The sequence below is a fragment of the Podarcis vaucheri genome, assembly GCF_965113315.1.
Source record: "Podarcis vaucheri genome assembly, chromosome: 15".
Classification (NCBI taxonomy): domain Eukaryota; kingdom Metazoa; phylum Chordata; class Lepidosauria; order Squamata; family Lacertidae; genus Podarcis; species Podarcis vaucheri.
The window spans coordinates 607,549-626,875 of record NC_138753.1 but is presented as its reverse complement, the minus strand read 5'-3'; the positions used below and the strand labels follow the sequence as shown (position 1 = coordinate 626,875).

At 50.2% G+C, this 19,327-nt stretch overlaps 2 protein-coding genes across 2 annotated transcripts in view; one reads left to right on the top strand and one right to left on the bottom strand.

Annotated features, from left to right (window-relative positions):
• Positions 1-201: 201 nt before the first annotated feature.
• Positions 202-4,092, bottom strand: SDF2 (stromal cell derived factor 2). The gene is made up of 3 exons (XM_082201929.1): positions 3,702-4,092; positions 1,964-2,160; positions 202-776 (listed from the first exon to the last, which is right to left on the bottom strand). The coding sequence occupies exons 1-3, from the start codon at positions 4,075-4,077 to the stop codon at positions 489-491; spliced, it is 861 nt and encodes a 286-aa protein (XP_082058055.1). The 5' UTR covers positions 4,078-4,092; the 3' UTR covers positions 202-488.
• Positions 4,093-4,869: 777 nt separating this feature from the next.
• SUPT6H (SPT6 homolog, histone chaperone and transcription elongation factor) overlaps positions 4,870-19,327 on the top strand; it is a 41,517-nt gene continuing 27,059 nt past the window's right edge. The window contains exons 1-9 of the mRNA XM_082201650.1: positions 4,870-4,995; positions 12,970-13,172; positions 14,101-14,253; positions 14,560-14,630; positions 15,921-16,116; positions 16,490-16,574; positions 17,192-17,465; positions 17,752-17,853; positions 19,142-19,258. Coding sequence (XP_082057776.1) covers positions 13,067-13,172; positions 14,101-14,253; positions 14,560-14,630; positions 15,921-16,116; positions 16,490-16,574; positions 17,192-17,465; positions 17,752-17,853; positions 19,142-19,258 — 1,104 coding nt within the window. The 5' untranslated portion in view covers positions 4,870-4,995; positions 12,970-13,066. The remainder of the gene's footprint in view (positions 4,996-12,969; positions 13,173-14,100; positions 14,254-14,559; positions 14,631-15,920; positions 16,117-16,489; positions 16,575-17,191; positions 17,466-17,751; positions 17,854-19,141; positions 19,259-19,327) is intronic.

Sequence of the window (19,327 nt, the reverse complement as noted above, 5' to 3'; positions counted from 1 at the left end):
TGAACACCAGTGGCTTCCTTTCAATGCCTTTCTTTGAGAACTGATGAGAGAAACAGAAGATACTATGAATTGTGAGATGGTAGAAGGGAACACCCAGTAACAGACATTTTAGAAATCTCACTGCTGACTCACAGTAAGATTTCTGTTCTTACTATGAGCATAAGATGGGGAAGGGAGAAAAACCACAAAGTACTCATTGCACCTGCTTGAATAACCTGCATTTATTTATGGCTGACTCCCAGGCACACGGGTGCTTGAATATCAGCAATAGGTGTGCAGGGAAGGAGGGATGGGGGAACACTGTTGTGCGGTTGCAGATGGCGGCCCACGGAGTGGCAGAGAACCTTTGTCCTGGTATTCCCACAACAGGACAGCGTCTTAGCATCACCGCCACACCTGCAGCCTCAACCGCCTAAGGATCAACCTGGGGCTTGCTGGCCCTGAACACCAGACCGTTGGCAGAGGAGGAGAGAGAAACCTCGATGCTGTCATAGCTCAGAGTGGTAGATTTCTGCCTTCAGGAACTCGGACGGCTTCATGAAAATCCCTTCCATCGCCTTCCAGTAGCTGTCCTGGCTGGAGTAGGACATGCCGTGGACCTCCCTCTGGCCATGAATAGGCCGCCCGTACTGTTCGCCAGTCACGGAGAGCAGCACGTCTGTGGAGGAGTGCTTGAAGCGCACCTCACTGTCCCGGTCCCAGTAGCTGCCCCCGCACAGGACAGTCCAGTCGTCCAAGAAATCCCCCTCGCCATCTTCCCCAAAGGCGCTGACCTCCTGGAACAGACAAGGCAGAGAGCAAGGCCATGTTAACAGATGCACACACTCTTCGAAGGAGAACAGCCTCTCTTGGAAGGTGGTGGACTCTCCTTCCTTGGAGGTTTTTAAGCGAAGGTTGGATGGTCACCAGTCAGGGAGTCCTTAGTTGCAATTCCTGCACTGCCAGGGGCTGGACTAGATCAGGGGTCAGCAAACTTTTTCCAGCAGGGGGCGGTCCACTGTCCCTCAGACCTTGTGGGGGGCCGGACTATATTTTTTTGGGGGGGGAATGAACAAATTCCTGTGCCCCACAAATAACCCAGAGTTGCATTTTAAATAAAAGGACACATTCTACTCATGTAAAAACATGCTGATTCCTGGACTGTCCACAGGCTGGATTTAGAAGGCAACTGGGCCGGTTCCGGCTCCTGTGGAGACTGCCCCATTGTAGGTGTGCAATGGCCAAGACTCTCATTTCTGTTGCTGACATCAAGCATTCAAATTTCTTGGGGGTGGGGCATGAAAAACAAAAACAAAATAGAAACCTGGGGTTGAAAAGAGCTGGAGATCACTGGAAGAGCCCCTGCTTTGCATGCAGGCGGTCCCTGGTTCAATGCCCAATGGCATCTCCTGGTAAGACTGGGAGATACTTCCTGTTCAGAGTTGGAGTTAACTCTTTATTACCAAAAAAATGATCTTACTCCATTGAACCAGGTCTTACTCCATGAACCAGTTGCCGAGACTGAAAGTTGTACCCCCAACACAACAGCCCACTGCACCTGGGTGAAGCCTGTCACCGCTTTGCCCTTTTCATGCTGCTTCTGGTTCTGGGAGACAGCTGGGAGAGGAGCTTGTCGCAGCAGGAGGAAGAGACCCCCTGGCATCTTCACCAGCTAGATTCATCTCTGCCTCTTGACCTCTCTCCTCCTCCCACTCACCAGCTTCCGCTTCTGATACTGGACTCCTCTCTGTCACAGACTCTCCCAGCTCACTAAGCCCTGTTACTTCTTCAGCCCCTCCACCCCGTCTGCTCCCTCTGATCACTCACCCCTGACCCAGCACCAGTCCCTGGGGTCTCAGAGTCTTCTTCCCTTGGTTCCCCAGCTCCCACTGTTCCTCTGTGTCCATGACACCACCCTCCACCTGGCAGTACAGGTGGCAAGATGAGCCTTCCTCCTGCGCCAGCTCCAGTCCACCAGCCTCACCTGGTTGCCCGAGAGGGGGGATGTGAAGTGGTGGCTGTGCAGGTTGCGTCCGGTGTTAATGTGGGTCAGCCTGATGGACTGCCCGCACTGCACAGGGGTGCCCCTTTCACACACCGTGTCTGTCTTGCCCCGGACCCGCCAGTAGCTGTTGCTGTCGTCGACCGTCGTGACCCCCGTCACCGATTGCTGCCCACTGCCTGTGGGGAGAAAGGAACCCACAAGTTAGCCTCACCCTCCCTTTGTTCCAGGTACGACACCTGCAAGTTTATCTGAAATGTTCTTTGTCCGTGTGCTTCTATGACATATAGGAGGGGTCTATAGTTCTGCACAGATATTGAAAAAAGAGCAAGGCCTCTTCCTTTTTTTTAAATTCACTGTCACAGGAAATATAATAAAAAGAAACATAATTTCAACGGGTCTACCCTAAATATGACTTCAGATTGAAATGATTCTTAGATTAATTTGTATTATTATCATTATTAGATTTTATACACTGCCCTTTGTTTAAAAAAAACCTAGAGAATTTTATTATTGCTCTTATTTTAATAGGTAAAGGTAAAGGGACCCCTGACCATTAGGTCCAGTCGTGGACGACTGGGGCTGCGGCGCTCATCTTGCTTTACTGGCTGAGGGCGCCGGCATACAGCTTCCGGGTCGTGTGGCCAGCAGGACTAACCCGCTTCTGGCGAACCAGAGCAGAGCATGGTAACACCATTTACCTTCCTGCTGGAGCAGTACCTATTTACCTACTTGCACTCTGAGGAGCTTTCGAATTGCTAGGTGGGCAGGAGCAGGGACTGAGCAATGGGAGCTCACCCAATCATGGCGATTCGAACTGCTGACCTTCTGATTGGCAAGCCCTAGGCTCTGTGGTTTAACCCACAGCGCCACCCGCGTCCTTATTTTAATAGTGGCCTTTAAATAGCAGTGTGCTGTTTTTACTATCTGCATTTTAATATATTTGTTTTCATGTTTTAATTCTAAGTATTATATTATATTTTTATACACACACACACACACACACACACAGTGGTACCTCAGGTTACAGACGCTTCAGGTTACAGACGCTTCAGGTTACAGACTCCGCTAACTCAGAAATATTACCTCGGGTTAAGAACTTTGCTTGACTTTCTTTGAAAAGCTGGTATCATTGAATCAAGTTCATCCATTTTGTTGAATTAAACTGAATAGTTCATATATACAGTGGTGCCTCGGGTTAAGTGCTTAATTCGTTCTGGAGGTCTGCTCTTAACCTGAAACAGTTCTTAACCTGAAGCGCCACTTTAGCTAATGGGGCCTCTTGCCGCTGCGCAATTTCTGTTCTCATCCTGAAGCACCAAGTTCTTAACCTGAAACACTATTTCTAGGTTAGCAGTCTGTAACCTGAAGCGTATGTAACCTGAGGTACCACTGTATACAATATCATCTTCCTATGTATTTTCTGTGTTTGTTTTAGTTTTTGCAAGCTCCCTGAGACCCAGTTCGGAGAGGGGGGAGAAATGTGGGATATAAATAAACCTAATAACAGTTTCCGTTGTTATTTGTTCCCTTGTTTTGTATACCAGGTCACTAGCAATATTTTGCCCAACCCGGAACTCGAACCCACGACCTGAGATTAAGAGCATGGACAGAGTGCCGCCCTCCTCGCCCCTCTTCCCATGGGGGCGGGGCTTCAGGCAGCCAATCGGCGAGCGCCCCCCCCCGCGAACTTGAAGGGTCTCGAAGGCGGCGGCCTCACCGGAGCCGTATCGGACGTCGTGCGAGTGGAGGCGGACTCCGTGCCGGGGGTTGAGCAGCTTCACCACGGAGCCGCACGTCACCAGCCCCGAAGGGGAACCGTCGCTACCGCCCTCCGCTGCCGCCGCCACGACGCCCAAAAGCAGCGCCGCCCACAAGCGGCCCCGCGCAGCCCTCATCGCCCCCCGCCGCCGCCGCCTTCCTCGTCCCTGAGGTAAACCGGAAACTCCTCTCAGAGGCTCCGCCATCCGAGAGGGAGGGAGGGAGCGGCGCCAGGGGCTACTTCCGGTTTCGACGTCGGCGAGGTGGGAGGAGGACTCTCCCTGGAACCATAGAGACAGGCAGCTGGGCGGAAGTTCCAGGAAAGAGGGGTGCATGGCTGACCATAGAGTTAGGCTTGTACAGTAAAAGGAAGGGAAAGAGGAGCGAGGTAGAGCGTCTCTGATCTCCCTGGTTCAAGGGCTGGGGGGAGGGGAACTTCCAGGTGTTTAAATAAAAATAAGAATAATAAATTTATTATTTATATCCCACCCATCTGGCTGAGTTTCCCCAGCCACTCTGGGCGGCTCCCAATCAAATGTTAAAAACAGTACAGCGTTAAATATTAAAAACTTTTAATTTCTCCCGGTCGCTTTTCTTACCAGCATGGCCAAACTTGACCCTCCAGCTGTTTTGGGACTACAATGCCCATCATCCCTAGCTAACAGGACCCGTAGTCAGGGATGATGGGAATTGTAGTCCCAAAATAACTGGAGGGCCAAGTTTGGCCAAGGGGAACTCAAAAGCGAGTTGCGATCAATATTTAAAGAAACACGTGTTTGTAAAACAGGAGGAAAACACAGATTTTCTAAAAGGCAGCCCCAATCACCCTTTGGGGGAAGAAAAGGCAGGGCCGAAGCATCCTGCCCACCTCAAGGAGGCCCCGGGTGTAACTAAGAGCGAAGGCCTGGCGGAAGATCATCGGGAAGCTTTTAATGTTGGACTTTTTATTTTTTATTTTATTTTGCCGGAAGCCACTCAGAGTAATGGGCGGGATATAAATAACAATTACTGTCGTCGTGTCGTCGTCATCATCATCATCCTCACCATCCGCATACGGGTATTTGGAAGGATGCCGGAAATGGGCCCGGAGAACCGGAAGTCCCCACCTGAGGCCGCTCTGCGCCGACGCCTCCTCTGCTCCCTCCCTCCCCGCCCCCAGTCTCGCCGCTGCGGCTGACGGAGCGAGGCCTCCATTTTGCCTGCGAGAGGCCGTCGCCGTCGCTCGGCTGGGTGGGCGGCCCCCGACCGAGGAGGTGAGGCTGCCTGGCGGGAGGGCGGCGGGGACGAGGAGGCCTGAGGCCTTGCGGTGCCCCGGGGAGCCGGCGGGAGGGGGGTGTCGGGCTTCGCCTCCGAGGCCTCGCGGCGCCTTCAGAGCTCCTCCGGGCCCAGGCGGGGAAGGGGGAAAGCGGGTGCAGGGGGGGGAGGGCGCCTGGTCTCATGCCGTCCAATTTGGGGAGGGGGGAATTAGGCAGGGCCCGAGGAAGGGGGCGGCGGGGGAAGGGAAAGGAAGGGAGGAAAAGGACCGGGGGGAGGAGAGGGACTTAATTGTTAGGGAGGCTCGTGGGGGTAATAATTTATTACTTATACCCCGCCCATTTGGCTGGGCTTCCCCAGCCACTTCAACAAAATATTAAAATACCAAGGTATAATAATATTTTTTTGTCATTTATACCCCCCTCCCATCTGGCTGAGTTTCCCCAGCCACTCTGGGCGGCTTCCAATCAAGTGTTAAAAACAATACAGTATCAGACATTAAGAACTTCCCTAAACAGGGCTGCCTTCAGATGTCTTTTAAAGAGAAGATATCTGCTTATTTCCTTCACATCTGGTGGGAGGGCGTTCCACAGGGCCGGCGCCACTACCAAGAAGGCCCTCTGCCTGGTTCCCTGCAGCCTCACTTCTCGCAATGAGGGAACCGCCAGAAGGCCCTCGGAGCTGGATCTCAGTGTCTGGGCAGAACGATGGGGGTGGAGACGCTCCTTCAGGTATACAGGAGCGAGGTTGCAGTTTCCTTGCTGCTGCTATCTGTGATGGTGAGGGGAGGGGTGGGATTCGCTTTTTATTGGTGTTCCTCCTATTAACCATGGTGATCGGGGTGGGGGAGGCGGTTGGACTTCCCTTTCTGCTCTCCTTACTGATCATGATGATGTTTGGTGTGTGTGCAGGGGCTTGGACTCTGCTTAGTATTGTCAGCGCGGAAACAACGTGGGGGGGCGGGGCAGATGGAAATGCTTCTTGTAATATTTCTGCCCCCCAAACCTGCTGGCTTCTGGGAGTTTGAGTGCAAGAACATCTGGAGGACCACAGGTGTTCTCTCCCCCTTGTTTACCGAAACAGTTGTGATGAAATCCACATTTATGTTGTGGTTTTTAATGGCTTTTGATATTTCTGTAAGTCACTTAAAGACATTTTTGGTGTTCTGTTGCTGATACTGGATAAATAACATTTGGTATGGGCTTTGTTACAAGAGAAATAAACTGCTCCCTTTCCCTTTGGGGTATTCTGGAGCCCGTATACAGTCCTTGAGGGTTCCCTAAAAGTAGGTGGAAATAACAGGCCAACCAGAGTGTACTGTATTTGAGAAACAAAGCGGCTAGTAAGCCTGGTCTTTATTCAAGGAACTGTTGCAACAGGGTCCCTACACGCAGGAGGGAGGAGAGCCCTGAACAATGGTGTTCAAGCCCTTATATAGACTTTTCAAATTGCCCACCCTGTAGCCAAAAGACCACCACCCCAAAACTTCATAAATACATCACAGAAGGAGGCAGTCTACAGCAGAAATCCTGTCTGCCAGGATACATGATAATGGTCACTGATTGCATTACCTGGGCTGTCTGGCCATTCTTTTGTTATGGTTAATACTTTCTCATTCCCAATAGGGTCACAGGCTCACCCTATTCATACCCAAATGTATCCTTAAGACACAATTTGCAAGCAAAAAATACAATAGGAAGACTTTCCCCATTTGCTTCCCTTAACTGCAGAGGAATATTTGAGGTCATACTATTTCAGACACGTGATTTATATAGTTATGTATGTGTTTGCCTTATAAGTTTATGAACATTTTATATTTGAAACTTTAGAATTCTTATAACAGGTTGAAACTTGCTTTTTTAAAAAAAGCATTTATCCCCCTTCTTAGTGGCTAAAAAAACACACCAGGCACCCAACCAAGAATCTTGTGCTATCTGAAAGGATAGCACATTCATTGCTTATGGGCCCCCCACTTTGTTATAGACTACAGCATACCCTCTAGTCCATGAAAATATCCTGATGTAGTAAGTGCACTTGTTTTTTAAGCTGACACAGATTCTTCTGCTCAGGGATCCCCCTGAAGAATCCTCCCGCATTACTATCTCAAGCACCCACTATCAATAGCACCAACCTTTCAGACTTTTCCTCCAAAAACAACAGGACTGGCCCTAGGAACAGGGGGTTAAAAATGATAATATAAGCAGCTTCGAGGAGCACAGTGGCTGAGATGTGGCGTAGTACAAATCTGGTGAACCATGATCCTACCTGCTGCCCTCCCCCTCCCCCAGAGCAGGCACCAAAGGGCCTCTTTTCCCTTGATGGCTGATGCTTCTGAACAGAAGGGGGAATTCCACCCTGACTACAGAGAGCAATTTGGGAGGTGGGGAGAAGGCAAGGAAAACAAGGAGCAAGTGCCTGAGACAGTAATGCGGGAGGATTCTTCAGGGGGATCCCTGAGCAGAAGAATCTGTGTCGGCTTAAAAAACAAGTCCATGACAAGGCTATTAATGGCTACTAGCGACAGTGTTGGTACTTCTGAATTCCAGTTGCCGGAAGCCACAGGAGGGGAGAGTGCTGCTGCACTCAGGTCTTGCCTGCGGGCATCTGGCTATCCACTGTGAGAACAGGAGGCTGGTCCGGCCACTGGCCTTATCCTACCAGGCTCTTCTTATGCTCTAGTCCAGTAATGGCCAAACTCGGCCCTCCAGCTGTTTGGGGACTACGATTCCCATCATCCCTGACCACTGGTCCTGTTACCTAGGGATGATGGGAGTTGTAGTCCAAAAACAGCTGGAGGGCTGAGTTTGGCTATCACTGCTCTCGTCTTATGGAGCTCCTGGTTCTGTTTCCATCAAAGGTAGCAAACCAGTGACTCCTTAAAGCAGCCTTTGCCAACCTTGTGCCCTCCTCAGCCATCACAGCCGTCTGATGGGAGCATGGCTGTCCTAGTTGGGTCGGATGGGTGTCATAACCCAAAACATCGGGGGGGGGCACCAGAAGAAGGCGGTGGCTTACATCCTCCACTCTGCATCCTCATCCTTCCCTCTGAGATGCAAAAACTATCTAGGCTGACTTAAGAGGAAGGTGGTTGTTCGTTTCCTCCTATTTATTTATTTATTTATTTATTTATGCGTTGTTATTATTATTATAGCACATGGATAGTGCTTTGCTGGAGACATTTATGTCTCCAAGATGTCTCCAAGATCTTTTGTAATGGATCTGGGAAGTTGGATGGATGTAGGAAGCTACCTTAGACAGAATCAAACCCATGATGTCAGGTTGAGAGTCTTTCTGAGTCCTACTTGGAGGTTGAACCTGGGATCATCTTCGTGCAAAACACGTGCTCTCCCCTGGAGCTATGGCACTTCACATCCTCTGCAGCAGCCTTCCCCAGCCAGGTGCTCTCCAGACGTTTTTCGACTACAGCTCCCATCAACCCCGGCTAGCATGATATAATGACCGGGGCTGATGGGAGTTGTAGTTCAGCAACATCTGGAGACCTAATGTCCCCCACGCCTGATCTGCATGAAAAGCTAAGCATTTAAAGAGGTACTGTAGCATCATGGCAGAGACTTGAGTTGTGAACTGGGAAGCACCCATTTCAAATACCTTTTTGTCCACAAATTAGCTGACTCTCTCGCTCTCTGCCTTGGCTCCCCAGCTGCAACGTGGCAGAAATGGTTCTGGCATAAGGGTTGTTGCAAATATTACCGAGAAGCTGTGTGAGGTGCATTGAGTGCTCTGAAGTGTTCTCCTGTAAGTGCTGTGTGCTATTGATGCAGGAAACTGAGAAGATGGATGTTTTCTCAGTGCCAAATGCTGGAGGAGCCAAGAACAATAGAGCCTGCTGGATCAAGCCCAAAGGGGTCCATTTAGTCCAGCATCCTGTACTCATAGTAGCCAGACTGATGCTTCAGTGGGAAACCACAAATAGAACCTGAGCCCAAGAACCTTTTCCTCCCCTCCTGTGGTTTCCAGCAACTGGTATTTAGAAGTATTACTGTTTCTGACCATGGATGCAAAGCATAGCCTTTCTCCAGCCATCCCTCAGCCAATACATCACAGGAAGCTGCCTTCTCCTGACTCAGACCATTGGTTCATTTAGCACAGGCATCCCCAACCTTCGGCCTTCCAGGTGTTTTGGACTACAATTCCCATCATCCCTGACCACTGGTCCTGTTAGCTAGGGATCATGGGAGTTGTAGGCCAAAACATCTGGAGAGCCGCAGGTTGGGGATGCCTGATTTAGCTCATTATATGCACTGAGTGGCAGCTACGATTCAACATTTCAGGCAGGAGGAACATTCCCAGCCCTATGTGGGAGATACCAGCTGTTGAAACTGGGACCTTCTGCTACGAAGCAAGTACTCTACCAATGAGTTATGATCCTCCCTGTTAAATGAGGGTGGCAGGGTCCCAGTTCTGTGTAGAAACTGTGCATCAATGCACCTCTCTGCTTTGAGGAATGCCACATCAGCTAGCTTTCATTCATTGCAGGAAGTTTGCCTTGCTATTCTCCCCACAGCCCAGTTAAATCTCGAATATTTCTTTTGGATTATCCCTTCTGTGCTCCCTGAATCAAAGTGGTGCCACTGAAGCATGTAGGTCCTTCCTTTCTGCCTTAGTGACCAAAAACTGTGAGCTTCAGGAGTCTGCAGTGATTAACCCAGAGCCACATCCAATTCAAACCAATGTCCTGTGTATGAAAGGCCACAAGTAGCATGACACACTCCCCCCCCCCCCCGCTAGGGGACAGTATCCAGCAGTAAAGATCTTTCCAGGAGTAGAAGGATGATGAAAACCAGAGGGCAGCACTTCTGGATTGAAAGTAGACCCAAAGGAAGTGGGCATGGTCCTTGGTGCCACCAACTCCTGGACGGTTAAGTCCAGTCAAAGGCGACTATGGGGTGCAATGTTCATCTCACTTCAGGCTGAAGTTTTCTGGGTCATGTGGCCAGCATGACCAAGCCTCTACTAGTGCAAAGGGACATCGTGATGGAAACCAGAGCTCATGGAAACGCCGTTTACCTTCCCCCCGCAGTGGTACCTATTTATCTACTTTCACTGGCATGCTTTCAAACTGCTATGTTGGCAGAAGCTGGGGCAGAGTAGGTGGGTGTTTTGTGGCCAGTGCTTTCAGTCTGCCAGCCTCTGGGTGCCATTTTATACCCCCAATCACTCTGTGGGCCGGTGGGTCTGAGATCTCTGCTCGCAGGAGTGTAGAGCATGCTGCAGTGGAGAGAGAGCCTGGAGGCTGTGGTAGTGCTGGAAAAACAGGAGGGAGCACTTGTCTGATGAAAGGCAAAGGGAGAACAGAGAGAGGTGCTTTATAATTAGAAACCTGCCTATGAAGTAGGAACACCCTTGCAAAGTATAGTTTGGGCAATGAGGATGCAGTTTTGGAAAGGAGGATGGCTAAATATTGTGTGTGTGATCTAACAATGCGATTGCCCATGGAGACCTTGTTCCAGTTGCAGTCATTGCATTTGAGCTAGGATTAAGAATTGCCAGGGTGGGTCTGTTTCACCCAGGGAGGAGGAAAGCCTGCATAGAGCCTGGTACCCGAGCAAGGATCGCAGGGTTGGTTGGGATCTGTCGCTTGTGTTGTGGCTGGAGCGGGGCATAAGCTGCTGCCCCCTTGCATCCAGCGTTGGTGGTTCTTACCTCTCACTTCTCGTCCCCCTCTGTCAGTAAACAAAATGCTGGCAAGAGGCCATTGATCTGTGTGTTGCCTGTAGAATGTGCAATCTGACCCCTTGGCCTGCCTCTGCCTCAAACCAACAGACAGGAGAAATACCCGCTCCTTCACCTGTCGGCAATTGTCCCCTCATGGGAAGGATTTGGGGAGTGTCCCTGAGGATATCCTGGTACCCACCTCTGCCGCCCAAGCTGCAACACGGAGCCCACTTTCATGTTTTCACTTCGGATTTACGTTTAATAGCGCTAACAATGCATGCTGTTAATCCCGAGAGCAACGTATATCATGTTACCTCATCATTACTGCATTAGTAAATGAAAATTACTCCTGCTGTGCGGCAGCAGAAAGGCATGAGTGTGGTTTTGGCCAGAAATGCGTATCTTATTTTAAAAAATGACTCATGCCTTTCTCCTGCCGTACTCCTGCAGCACTCGTGGAATCTGATAAAATGAACAACTCATCAGAAGAGTCTCCTAGTCCAGACCCATGAGGAGAGCTCCTTTGGTCCAGTCAGCCCAAGATGGAATCCAACATGCTGGCAACAGCTGTGTTGTGACCCACCTAGCTCAGCCTCACAACTCAGTGGGTGAAGGCCTACATCCCAGCAGATCACAGCTGCAGCCACATGTGGGTTTGGAATAGCTGGATATTTGACTGGCCTGAAGAAACCTCTGTGTTTGCATGTCAGAGTCAGTGTGTCCAAAGCTTTGGGTCCAAAGCATGGGTGGCATGGGGGACCTGCGGAGGTCCTCCAGGTCAGGGATTGGGGCTTCAGGGCCCCACGTGGCTCTGGTCCTCTGCTCTTGCCACCATTTTGCCTGCCAGCAGTCTCTATCCACCATTGACCACTCCAGTCTTTGTCAAAGAGACCCCTTCAAAGATTCTTGGAATCTTGACTACGGCTTGTTGGAAGTTAAATGAGAGTATCTCCTATACAGTGGTACCTCGGGTTACATACGCTTCAGGTTACAGACTCTGCTAACCCAGAAATAGTACCTCAGGTTAAGAACTTTGCTTCAGGATGAGAACAGAAATCGTGCTCCAGAGGTGCGGCAGCAGCGGGAGGCCCCATTAGCTAAAGTGGTGCTTCTGGTTAAGAACAGTTTCAGGTTAAGTACGGACCTCCGGAACAAATTAAGTACTTAACCCAAGGTACCACTGTATATTTTGGAAAGTGGTTTGTCTGTCTGTTCTCTATAGGGTCCACTGCCTATCTGGATATCATTGGCACAAGGGTTTCTAAGGTGGGAGCAGGGGGTCGTTGTCAAATTTGGGCCACTGGCTGCCATTTTGAATCAAGATAGCACACCAGAGCATTCCCAGGAAGAAACATGCCAGGAGGAACCTGGCAGTGTGAATCAGCTCTTAGTTGGATAGAGAAGGATAACGGTACACATGTCAAGCACAGTTGCTAAGAACAGCCAGCACTACCCCAACATTAGATTTGTGCACAGTGTTAGAACTTGCAGCAGTCGAAAACAGTAAACCTGAGTGATTAAGAGGCTTAACCATTCCCTCTTCCAAAGTCCTGTCCGTATCAGAGATCATAACTATTTTATCAAGCTTTAGAAATTTTGTAAGAATGTTTGAGGAAGGGACATAGCTCAGTAGTAGAGCACATCTTTTACATGTGCAAATGGTCCTAGGTCACATTTCCAGGGTGGATATACAAAGGCTCCCTGGAAAACCGCTGCCATTGTGTACAGTAGTGAGCAAAAGTCATCAGTGGCCTGACTGTGATGGAAGGTAGTTTTCTAAGTTCTTAAGAAGTAAGCAGAGCCAGAGTGCAGGGGGGGGGGGGGGCAGACCAGAGGAACAGACTCTTGCACTGGGGTTTTGTTTCAGGGGTTCTGTTGGGAGAGGGGTTGTTGCTGATAATGATTTTTTGTATCTTTTTAGAGTTATGTGGAAAATGTTCAATTTGGTTGTTTACTTTTGGATGAGTTTTATTTATTGTTTATGTCTACTTTTGTTATGTTTGTAATTATGCACATTTTTTCATGTTGTAAGCCACCTTGAGCATGGTTTTAACTATGGAAAGGTGGCATACAAATTAATTAATTAATTACTTCGCTCGATCTTTGACATGGTGGGTCCAAATTCACAAATTATCCAGTCGGGTATTCCTTTCTCCTAAAAATTTCTGGCCCACACCGGGCCTTTGCAGTGAGATCTGCTTCCCTCCAGCAGCTAGACCTGCCCTGCCTTGCCCTTGTGCCTTCTTTGTGTGTGGCGGCCTTATCCATAGTCTCCTTCCCTCATTGTTTCCTCACAGGTGCTGTAACCCAGCAAGGGAGGGCCACTTCCTTCGCTGACTTCGGCCCCTTCCTCCTCCTCCTCTACCCCCCTCAGCCCCATCTATAACCGCAACCATGTCGGACTTTGTGGAGAGCGAGGCTGAGGAGTCAGAGGAGGAGTACGACGAAGATGGGGAAGTCGTCACCAGGCCACCCAAGAAGTTCGTTGAGGATGAAGACGGTGAGCTCGCTTCGCTTTCCCCCTCGGGTTTCTGAGTTGTGCCAACAGCCTGTCCATGTGAGTCTCTGCCAGAAAGCTTCCCGACATCAGAGGGAGCGTCTGTGCTGGTCCATGGCAGCAAAAACAACCAAGCTCCTGTGACTCGTTTCGGCTGGCGGTTTTTGGGGGCTTTAGCCGACAAAGGCTTCTGACTTGGTTGGGTGCATTGCCTGGAAGCTGCGCCCTGGCAGGCCAGCTGCATTCAGGGTTTGTTCACTTGGGAACAGGCTGCATCCACACGCCTTAAGTGGCTGGAGGAATGTAATTGGATTTGGGGGCAAGAGGAATGAACAGATTGAGAAACGCATCCACCGGGCGCCCCAACTTTGGAAAGGGAACGGTTGTGTGTGAGCTTCAGGCCTTTGTGGAAGTTTGGTGCTGGCAAACAAACCCTCAGTTAAATGAGAGCATAAGAGCCTAAACCGAGCTCTGCTGGATCAAGCCAGTAGCCCATCTAGTCCAGCATCCTGTTCTCACAGTGGCCGACCAGATGACCCAAGGGGCAGCCTGTGAGCAGGATGCAAGTGCAAGAGCGCTCTCCTCTCCAGTGGCATTTGGAACCATAGCTGCCTCCAGCTGTGGAGGCAGGGCATGGCCATCGTGGCTTGCATCCATTACTGATAGCCTTCTCCTCCGTGAATTCGTGAAATCCCCTTTTATATTTTGTGTTTCTGCATTTTTATGTTGCGAACCACCCCGTGAAGGACAGCATACAGATTCAATAAGTAAATGGATAGATTTTAAAGCCATCTAGGTTGGTGGCCATCACTGCCTCCTGTGGCAGGGAGTTCCATAGTTCAGCTAATCCTCTGCCTCTGGGAATTTGCTTTTTATGCACCCGGTGCCTGACTTCTGTATATTTATTGTATTGACTTTCTCCTTCTATCAGAGGAGGAGGAGGAAAACCTTGATGACCAGGACGAGCAGGGGAACTTGAAAGGCTTCATCAATGATGATGACGATGAGGAAGAGGAGGAGGAGGAAGAAGCCAGTGATTCCGGAGACTCTGAGGACGATGTTGGTCGTAAAAAGAGGAAGCGCAGTAAGTTTGGGGGGTGGTCAGCAACAAGCAGGTCCCTGTCGGTCTTCATTCTCTGTGCCAGTCCTCTTCAACCTGGGCCTCTCTGGATGTTGGGAACTACAACTCCCATCAGTCCCAACTAGGAGTTGTGGTCCACACCATCTGAAGGGCTACCCTGCATCATTTGTCCTCATTGCCCATAGCCCCACCTTCTGCCTGACCTGGGTGATGCACCTTTTTCCCCCTACCCTCCTCCTTCCCACCAGTCTTTTCCAGCTTCCTTTTCTACTTGTTTGGGGTCCTGACTTTCCATCTCTCCCTCTCTAGACTTTGATGACCGTCTTGAGGACGACGACTTTGACCTCATTGAAGAAAACTTGGGTGTCAAAGTTAAACGGGTGAGTAGCACGTCACACTCTGGCAATATTTTAAGTGAGCAAGGTGCTCTTATCTCAGCTATCCTAATCTACTACTATTTCGATTTGCTGGATCTTTTGCTTTAGAAGGAAGGGCTTGCTCAGTCACCTCTCCTTCAGGCAATGTCTCATGCTACCATGCAGTCTGAGAAGGCTGTGCTGGAGAGACTTAAATCAGCCTTACTTCCCTCTCTGCCCCCCTATGTTGTTGACTGGGACTGATGGGAGTTTTTGTCCAAAATATCTGAAGGGTACCTGGTTGGGACCTCAAAGTAGATTGGGTCCCACTGCAGCCTGGCTCTTACCCCTATCACACGTCTTTTGTTTGGCTGAGGTGTGGTTGTTAATAACAACAACAACAACAACAATAATAATAACAAATATTTATACCCTGCCCATCTGGCTGGGTTTTCCCAGACACTCTGGGCGGTTTTCAATAATAATAATAATAATAATAATAATAATAATAATAATAATAATAAAGTGATAAAATGTCAAACATTAAAAACTTCCCGATACAGGGTTGCCTTCAGATGTCTTCTAAAAATCAGATAGTTGTTTATTTCCTTGACATCTGACAGGAGGGCCTTCCACAGGGTGGGCGCCTCCGCTGAGAAGGCCCTCTGCCTGGTTCCCTGTAACCTCACTTCTCACAGGGAGGGAGGGAACTGCCAGAAGGCCCTTGGCGCTGGACCTCAGTGTCCGGGGAAACGATTGGGGAGGAGACGCTCCTTCAGGGATACTGGGCCGAGGCCATATAGGGCTTTAAAGGTCAGCACCAACACTTTGAATTGTGCTCGGAAACATACTGGGAGCCAATGTAGGTCTTTCAGGACCAGTGCTATATGGTCTCGGCGGCCGCTCCCAGTCCCCAGTCTAGCTGCCGCATTTTGGATTAACTGTAGTTTCCAGCTCACCTTCAAAAGTAGCCCCACGTAGAGCGCATGGCAGTAGTCCAAGTGGGAGATAACCAGAGCATGCACCACTCTGGTGAGACAGTCCGCAGGTAGGGTCTCAACCTGCGTACCAGATGGAGTTGGTAGACAGCTGCCCTGGACAGCAGTGACCCTTCCTTCTGCTACATCTTGAATGATCTCCAGGCAGGGTGGAGGCCTCTGTTTACAGGCAACAGGGTTAGGAAAGACGGTGTCCCTGAGAGTTTGTGTTGGGTGTGGAGATGAGGGGCTGCCTGTTGAGTCCCAGGAAGGTGTGGGGAGTCCCTATCTCAAGGGGCCTGCAGACTGATCAAACAGAATACATTTCCCTCGGCAGCAAAAATTCAGGCGGGTGAGGAAGATGTCAGATGACGAGGATGACGAAGAAGAGGATTATGGGAAGGAGGAGCACGAGAAGGAAGCCATTGCTGAAGAGATCTTCCAGGATGGGGAGGGCGAGGACGGGGGAGAGGGCGGTGAAGGCCCTGTTGCTGCAGCCGAGGAAGAAGAGGAAGAGGAGGAAGATGAATCTGGTAGGTATTGACGCTCACTCCTCTGGGATACTGGATGAAATGATAGGAAGGGCTGTGAGTTGAAGGAAGGTGTTCAAAGGAGCCAGTGGCAGCTAGTGGCCTTTGGAAAGATTCAGAAGCCAGCCTTGGGGAGCTCTTATGCCATAGGAGCAACATATTTCTTATTTCATTAGATTATTTTGTTCAGGCTGGAGCCCCCATGGCAAAGTAGTGGTATATTCCAGACTGGTGTGAGGGGGAGACCTGCCTCCCAGCTGAATGGGCAGCCCCTGGCAGAGATGCACCAGCAACTGGGCATAGATCAATAATTGGTCGAGACAGAGGTGGGGTTCCAGCCACCTATGTGAGCGGCAGCCATTGCTGTTTCTTCCAGACATCGATGACTTCATTGTGGATGACGATGGGCAGCCTCTAAAGAAACCAAAGTGGAGGAAGAAGCTCCCCGGATACACAGACGCGTAAGTTGGTCGAAGGCTGCTGCCCTTCTTTCAAGTTCTGACTGCGGGGAGGGAACCACCGCCAAAGGGAAATGTTAGGCGTGAGCGGTAGCATGCCAGCCCCCTGCAACCCCCAAAGGGCTGTCGCGTGGAAGATGGAGCAAGCCCGTTTTCTGCTGCTCCAGAGGGCAGGACCCAAGGGTTCAAAGTGCAAGAAAGGATATTCCAGCTAAGCTGTAGGGAAAGAGATTCCTGAGAGTAAGAATCATTTGACAGTGGAACGAAGTGCCACAGAGGATGGTGGCTTCTCCTTCCTTCCTTTAAGCAGAGGTCGGATGGCCATCTGCCAGAGGTGCTTTAGCTGTGATTCCTGCATTGCAGGGGGTTGGAATAGATGACCCTTGGGGTCCCTTCCACCTCTACAATTTTGCGAAATGCTTTTCCTTGCAGTGGCCCCTGGAGCTGCCCAGCTCCCTTTCAATGGGGAAATGGGCCTGCTTTGGCTTTAGGTGTTCAGAGGCCCCCTGTTCTCATAAGGCTCTTTGTGGGCAAGTCAGCTGCTGCCCTCTCTCCTTCCCCCACTCTGAGACATTGAGGGTCTTCAGTGGTCAAATACCAGTGTTCCTGTCCTCTCCCAGTGCTTTGCAAGAGGCTCAGGAGATATTTGGAGTGGACTTTGACTATGACGAGTTCGAGAAATACAACGAGTACGACGAGGAGATGGAAGACGAGTACGACTACGAGCCCGAAGAGACGGAAGGGGAGATCCGCGTCCGGCCCAAGAAGACGGCCAAGAAGCGCGTCAGCCGCCGCAGCATTTTCGAGATGTATGAGCCCAGCGAACTGGAGAGCAGCCACCTGACTGACCAGGACAATGAGATCCGGGTGACTGACATGCCCGAGAGGTTCCAGGTGAGGAGACCTGCCTGTCCGGTCCTTGCTTCTCTCTTTTCACTACCTGCTGCATTTACAGCAAGGGTGGGGGGACACCTGTGGCTGCCCCCAGATGTTGCTGGAGTCCAGCGCCCATCACCCTCATCCCTGACCACTGGCCCTGCTAGATTGCTGGGGATCTAGAGTCCAGCAACATCTGGGGGCACAGATGTTCCCTAGCCTTAGGTCACAAAACGCAGCCCTGACCCGCTTAGGCCGCTTGCAGCAAACTTCACCCCTTTGCACTCTGTTTTCCTCCTCCCAGCTGCGCTCCATCCCTGTGAAGAATGCCGAAGATGACGAGCTGGAAGAGGAAGCCGACTGGATCTACCGGAATGCTTTTGCCATGCCCACCATCTCCCTGCAGGTGAGGATCTGCTTGGAGTGACAGCTGTTCTTGGAAGGCTGTAGGACATGTCTCTATGCTGTTGTTGTTTGTTTTATTATTACTCCTCCACTCTTAAGGTCCCAGGGCAAGTTGCAGCCTATAAAGCAATATTGAAAACAATGCAAAGCAACTTAACAGCCATAAAATTGAGATGGGTTTTGTCAAAAGACGTGCATCTTCAGCATCCTTTGGAAGTTGTATAATATAGGTGCCAGAGACACATCTCTGGGGAGGGAGTTCTACAACTGAGGGGCCACCACAGAAAAGACCCTCTTTTGGACTGCCACCCGCTAAACCTCTCCGGGCAGAGGGCGTACCAAAAGGGCCCCCTCTGCTGATCTCAGCACCCAAGGGGACTGTAGGGAAGGAGGTGGTCTTTCAGGTATTTGGTGCCTGGGTCGTTTAGAGCTTTAAATGCTAACACGCACACCTTCAATTGGGTCTCGAAGCGAGCTAGCAATGAGTGCAGCTGTTTCGAAAACAGTTTGTATGAGAACTAAATGCAATCCCAGGTAGTAGGTAATCTCGCTGCTGCATTTTGGACTAACTCTAAGCATGCAGAGCCTGCAATATTGAAGAGAATTAATTGCACTGCCCCCCCCCCCTTTCCAGAGTTCTCCTTCACAGCCTTCTCTTCGGAGTTGTGTTTTTTGCCAGCTGGGTGTCAACAGGGTTGAGGTTCGGCTGTCTCTGGCGCACAAGTGTGGTAGTCTGAGGTGGGGGCTTTGGGCAGGGGCACTGTTAAGGACAGTGGAACAGGAGGAGATATTTGACATTAAAAATATAATTAGAGTAAACAGTTGGCTTAAAACAGCTATCTTAAAACACACATCAAATTTAGAATCACAGAACTGCAGAGTTGGAAGGGACAGAGTTTTATGTGGCCCACATGGGGACTGAACCCATGACATTGGCGTTGTCAGCAGCGCCCTGTAACCAACTGAGCTAACTCTCAGCCTACTTGTCTCACTAGGTTTTCCCGTACAAAAAAAAATGTGTTTCAGCTAATTCTGTTTAAAATTTAAAATATGATTAAAATCAGCAGCTGAAAATGCATTTCAAACCCAGATGTCTTGCTAGGCATTCCAGAACAAAAAATATTCTTATCAGGTGCTTGAAATGAGTATGGTGATGGTGTCTGCCTGATGTCAATAGGCAGGTAGTTCCAAAGGGGTGGGTGTTGCCACGCTCAAAGATAGTATTTGTTCTATGGTTGTAAGAAACGTCAGTGTCAGCCGACCCCCCTTGCCTTCTCCTTGCCCCCCAGGAGAGTGCCGACTACCTGGACCGTGGCCAGGCCAGCAGCAGCTTCAGCCGCAAGGGCCCCAGCACCATCCAGAAGATCAAAGAGGCCCTGAACTTCATGAGGAACCAACACTTTGAGGTGAGCTAGGATGGGACGGCTGAGCTGCTTCCTTGAGGGTAGATGGATTTCTTCGATTGGTGGAAGCTG